This window comes from Copadichromis virginalis, linkage group LG8, assembly GCF_057382275.1.
Source record: "Copadichromis virginalis isolate Kocher_CV1m ecotype Utaka linkage group LG8, C_Virginalis_male_GT1.1, whole genome shotgun sequence".
Lineage (NCBI taxonomy): Eukaryota > Metazoa > Chordata > Actinopteri > Cichliformes > Cichlidae > Copadichromis > Copadichromis virginalis.
The window spans coordinates 2,091,977-2,097,450 of NC_140625.1; the positions used below are offsets into that span (position 1 = coordinate 2,091,977).

The 5,474-nt window shown below is 39.3% G+C and overlaps 1 protein-coding gene across 1 annotated transcript; it reads right to left on the bottom strand.

Annotated features, from left to right (window-relative positions):
* Positions 1 to 414: 414 nt before the first annotated feature.
* Positions 415 to 5,009, bottom strand: LOC146702496 (uncharacterized). The gene is made up of 4 exons (XM_085465401.1): positions 4,241 to 5,009; positions 3,375 to 3,502; positions 2,999 to 3,069; positions 415 to 2,213 (listed from the first exon to the last, which is right to left on the bottom strand). The coding sequence occupies exons 1-4, from the start codon at positions 4,261 to 4,263 to the stop codon at positions 2,124 to 2,126; spliced, it is 312 nt and encodes a 103-aa protein (XP_085321527.1). The 5' UTR covers positions 4,264 to 5,009; the 3' UTR covers positions 415 to 2,123.
* Between the last annotated feature and the right edge of the window lie 465 nt (positions 5,010 to 5,474).

The following is a 5,474-nucleotide window of genomic DNA, read 5'->3' on the forward strand; positions in this document are numbered from 1 at the left end:
CTAAGTCTAGGCGTGTCTTGAACGCAACACAACATTGGCCCACCACACTCCACCCAAAACAAGAACCCAAACAATAGTATCTTTTAAAATGCTAAGCAGCCATTTATTTGCTTCAGCAGTGAGCAGTGCCGAAAATAAACAAAACTCCCTAATGGTCCCTACGCTTTCCTACCCAAAATGAAAAACCAAACAAAAGACAATTCACTTACCTAACTCGCTACATGAAAAACAGGAGAAAACTTAATCAACAAAAATGGCTTCTCACGCCTACTAGGCTGCTGCAGTGAACAATATATAAATCAAATTCAAATCAAATTCAAATTTTATTTGTCACACACACACAACCATACACAGTATGACATGGGGGTGAAATGCTTGTAGCTGTACAATGCCCGACCATTAGATGACAGAAGAAAAGTTTTACAATATTTACAATTTACTACAAAAATTTACAAATTAACTTAGGAATTTACAGTAAAGAATGTGCAAATAGCAGAAGAGATTATAAAGATAAGGATTATAAATTATAGGAATTATAGAATTATAGGAAATGTGTGGTGGTGCGTGTGGTGACGTGTGTGAGAGTCCAGTCTTATAGTGACGTGTTTGGGAGAGTGGTGGAAAAAAGGTGGAAAAAATACAAGGTGGAAAAAAAAAAAACTCAATTGCTACTTTACAAATCTATTTACAGCTATATACAAAACTACGATACCAACACCACAATGATCACGACGCATGACAAACTGAAACACAGGGCTTAAATACATAGAGGGAGCAATCAGGGAACGGACAACAGGAGGGAAACACAGCTGGGGCAAATCAGAACTGACGAGACAAGGAAGCGTAACCTGAACACACTGAGATAAGACAGACCTTCAAAGTAAAACAGGAAACACATAACAGTCACGCCTAACACAAAACACTGACAACATTGGATCGTAACAACATTCACCACATGCTCACATTGGTTACTGCTATAGTTTTACGACACTGACAGAGTCTCTGTTATAGTGCCTACACTGTTCACTGTTACAGTCTGTTCAGAGAGCTACGCTTCCACTGCTGTAGATATATTCATAGCACTCTGTAGATCTGTTTACCTCACACCGATACATCTGCATATATGTAGCACATCTGTATATTTGTTCACAGTACACCTGTATATCTGCCCATCTGTACAGCAATACAGAACATCTGTATGCTACACCATCTGTATATCTGTACATATGTATACAACAGTACATCTGTATATCTGCTCTCTACTGAACTTATACATAATCTGCTCTTATTGCACTTACTGATTAGATGCAAACTGTATTTTGTTACCCTGTATTTAGACATGTGTAATGACAAACGTTGAATTCTAAATGCTATCCTAAACATTTAAACAGCTACAGGAGAAGTTTTTAGAAGACCAGTAAAGAGAGCATGGAGGCAGATGGAGGATGCCAAGTCCACTGTATCTACACACTTCCTGTTTCCACCTCATCCTTCCAGTGCTTTACTACTATGGGCTCAATTGTGGTCATAAATATTTTGTACTTGTAAATCAGTTTTGTACTTGTAAATCAGGATTTGTGTGTGTAAAAAAGATTTGTGTGTGGACTTATCCAAAAAATATGTGTGAAAGTCTGCACTAAACTTTCAAGTTACAAGTACGAATTTTGAGCCTATTTTTCTTCCTCTCATCTGATTGGCCAATGTCATGTCAATCACAAATTTAACTATCCAATCAGAGAACACGATTGCGTGTCCCGCGAAAAATTGGCAACACAAAAAAAGAGAAATGAAATGACTATTTAGTGTATATCAATGTGTGTGTCTCCTATATGATATATGCAAGTGACATTTTTTACTGTAACAGCGATTCATACAGGAAAATAATGACCAATGACCGCAGCCGCGTTGTACATTTTTTTCAGTTTCAATATTTTTTTCAGTTTCAATATTTTTTTCGGTTTCATGTCAAGGTGGCATTGTTCTGATCCCATACACACACAAATCCTGATTTACAAGTACAAAATATTTATGACCACAATTTGAGCCCATATACTCTCTCTACCACAGCTGCCTTTGAACTTGCCTGGGCCAGGTCTGAGTCCAGCTTTGCTACTCCTGCCAGGTCACATGACACAGGGGTGTGGTCTGATGTCAGCAGGCAGGTCAGTGGAGCCCTCTGGTGATGGATATATGGCAGTGAAGCAGGAGGAGGCCTGAGAACATACAGCAGGCTTAACTAGCAGGACAAAGTAGCATGTAGTACTTGAAGGAGTCATCACAGCCAATCAGCTCTCAGGAAAATGGAACATCACATAAATATTTCTCTTCTTTGATTTTCATCAATGTATTTCCTTTGATAGATTTTCCGTCAACACTTCTGCTTGATCAGAAGCTCATAGGCAGTTCCTGTCACTCTACAATAAAACAATGTAAAGGCTGCCCTCTCTGCCCTCCCACTAGCTGACACAAGTAAACTGTGCTAAGATGCCCTACATGGACTAAGGTTCTTGGCCACACACATATAGATTTAGTTGGCTGTAGAAATCCATGCCATGAAGCTCCCAGCGCACATTTTTGATGCTTCTGTCTGTGGAAGAGCAGGTTTGGAGCTCTGCAGAGCCTTGGTGACTTTTACTGACTATGCACCCCTACCATTTATTATGAACTAACAGCACAACGGTTTGTGCTTTTTTCTATAATACACATGTATGATTTAGATTTGTACTTATGTGGCAGCTATTCACTGACCTGACAAAGTTATTTTCCATAAAAACTAAAAGTGTTGAAATTCTCAGAAAATGAATGACACGTGCATGCAATTTGACATATTTTATTGTTTTCTGTGTGTGTTTGTCTGTGTGAAGTTTTGATGTGTATGTGAAAAACACAATTTTGAAAACACAGGAAAAAGACCTCAAGACATGTTTTCCTTTACTTTCTATGAAACAACAATTCCCACCAAGGCTTTTCAGTGTGAAATTTAGTGTATAGAAAATACCTGTGCCAGGTTGTCTCCATCTAGTGGTGAACATGGCCTCACCACTACACCACCATCAGGTGAGCTTTTCACTGTGCACAGTGACACAAAAGTCATTTAACAATTTTTAAAAAAAGCAATGTTACAGATTCAGTAAGAACTGAAGTTTATCATAATCCTTCAAGTTTCACTCAGTAACAGCAGCTTTTTAATATTATTGGCTATAGTTTAGAGTCACATTTATATGAAATGTCAAACAATCACAGAGTGACACTGAACTAAACAATCAATGCCATGTGAGTTGTTCTTGTTTGTTCTTTATCTCGGATTTATTGTAAGCAGCGGGAGTAGAAGCTAAAGAAAAATAGTAAAGATATGAATGAATCTCTGCTCTTACAGCTTTTATTGTGCCATAATGTCTGCTTTGAAACTGTCCTCTTGCTCGTCTCTTGGATGCTCACCTCTTCTTCACCTGTTCCTTTCACCAAACTGCTGCACTCTCGTTCTCTCCTCTCACCTCCTCTTCTGGTTATAATTAGGATGCAGTCAGCATGTGCCAAACAAACTCCCCCCAAATCGATCATGTTTGATATGATGATGACGTTTTTAACATCTTATTTATGCACTTGTTGGGTGGGAAAGAGTAAACAAAGATGGGGCATAGAAGCAGAACTGAGTCCTACGTGTGGAGGGACAGTAACTGTGTGTGTATGTGTAAGCATTTAAACACTGCAGAGAGTCAAATTAACAGTAACACTATTTTGTCTAAGTCCGCCATTGTAGAAATTCATTTCACCGAAACAATAACATGGCGCACAATGTGACAATAAACGTATAAAACACAAATTCTTACCTAGCAGGAGAATAAATAATCAGTATTTTAAGGCTACTGCATGTATAGATGTCACTGCTTGCTCACATAAGCTAGCTCTGAGACCCGCCAGAGTTTACGCCACAGTTGACTGTCGCGAAAGAGTCGTAAATCACCGGCATTGTAAAACTTAAAATGATTCCAGGGCATGTTATAAAACACCCAATAGATGTAATGGATATTAAACGGTATCAAACGACTAAATGAACACAGGGTTACAATTACATGCTCACATCGTCACATCGAGAGTTTATTCATTAATCATCAGAGTTCAACAATGTTACATCCAGTTGAAAACAGCTTCACTAACGCTAGCAAAACAGGCTAACAGTATATAAGAGCACAGAAACAGCCGTGCTTATCGACAGCTCGACATATCCTCAACAACTCACCTCAGTATGTGTAACCCGTTCATGTGTTACGCCTGTTGTTCTTGCGTTGTGTTCTGGCGTGAAAGTAAGAGGCAGGAGACAGTACTGGGTCTTTGGCTCTTTACTGCACATCTGCAACACAGAAACATGTGTCTGATCTGTGTGTGTCACGCGACTGCCAGTACACCTCTCCTCCGGCCATGTTGAAAGCAGCTGTGTCTGCAGCTTCATTAACACTACAATAATATAATGAATCAAATACAACAAATTGTTTTAAAACATTAACTTAAGCTCTCAAAAACAAAAAGCACAAAATAAATAATATGTCACTGAAAAAACATCAAAAACAACTTATAAGAACAATAAACAAAATAATTCAAAAACAAATAAACAGTCAGATAAATACAATTCAATAACCAGGACCCAATATTCTGGTACTTATAGTTCAAACATTATACTTCAGTACAATTATATTAATAACCGCCATCTAACAGGCAGTACAACACTGTACTTATAAAAACAATGAATGAAAGACAGCATCTCCAAAACATAAGAACATCTCCATACCTGCAACACAGAAATATGTGTCTGATCTGTGTGTGTCACGCGACTGCCAGTACACCTCTCCTGACGAAGGAAAAAAGAGTGCATGCTGTTAAAAAAAGACTGCCGCGAGTAGCCGCTAGCAATCAGGCTAACTTAGCATGCTAGCATTTTAGCTGCGTTCTCGGCTAAAACTCATAAGCGTATATTAGTGAACTCCGCCCTCCACAAAACTTGTCCCGAATGAGTCTCTTAATGACAAACAAAAACGCGGCGGTTTGGCTGTATTCACATTGCAGCTTGGGATCTGAACAAACTTTAATTAGCTGAGAGCAACGTGGCAGTGACTTACCTCCGGCCATGCTGAAAGGAGCTGTGACCGGGGCACACATGCACGCGCCTACGTCACCACGCAGCGCACACACACATGAACGCACTATACACATATGCAGCATATTTATTTTACTTGGTTTTAGAGTTGGAGTATTTACATATTGATCTGAAATATTTTGCTGCTGAGCAGCAGAGCTCCAAAGCGTCCCCCTGTAACTATGGTTACGCAGATGCATTCCGACTGTCACGTCACCGAGGAGAACCTGTTTCAAATGTATACCTGGATCAACCTGCAATCAGTTTGAAAAGTTTTCTGCTGAGATCCGCAGCTCGACTTCCTGGCACCCCGGGATAAGATGAGTTGCTGTGTTTTTCACGG

Coding starts and splice junctions, on each gene's coding strand:
- LOC146702496 (XM_085465401.1), bottom strand. CDS start 4,263: ATGAACGGGTTACACATACTGAG. Junction 3,503..4,240: donor AACGGGTTACACATACTGAG/GTGAGTTGTTGA, acceptor AATTATAACCAG/AAGAGGAGGTGAGAGGAGAG. Junction 2,214..2,998: donor ATGGAGACAACCTGGCACAG/GTATTTTCTATA, acceptor GTATGTTCTCAG/GCCTCCTCCTGCTTCACTGC.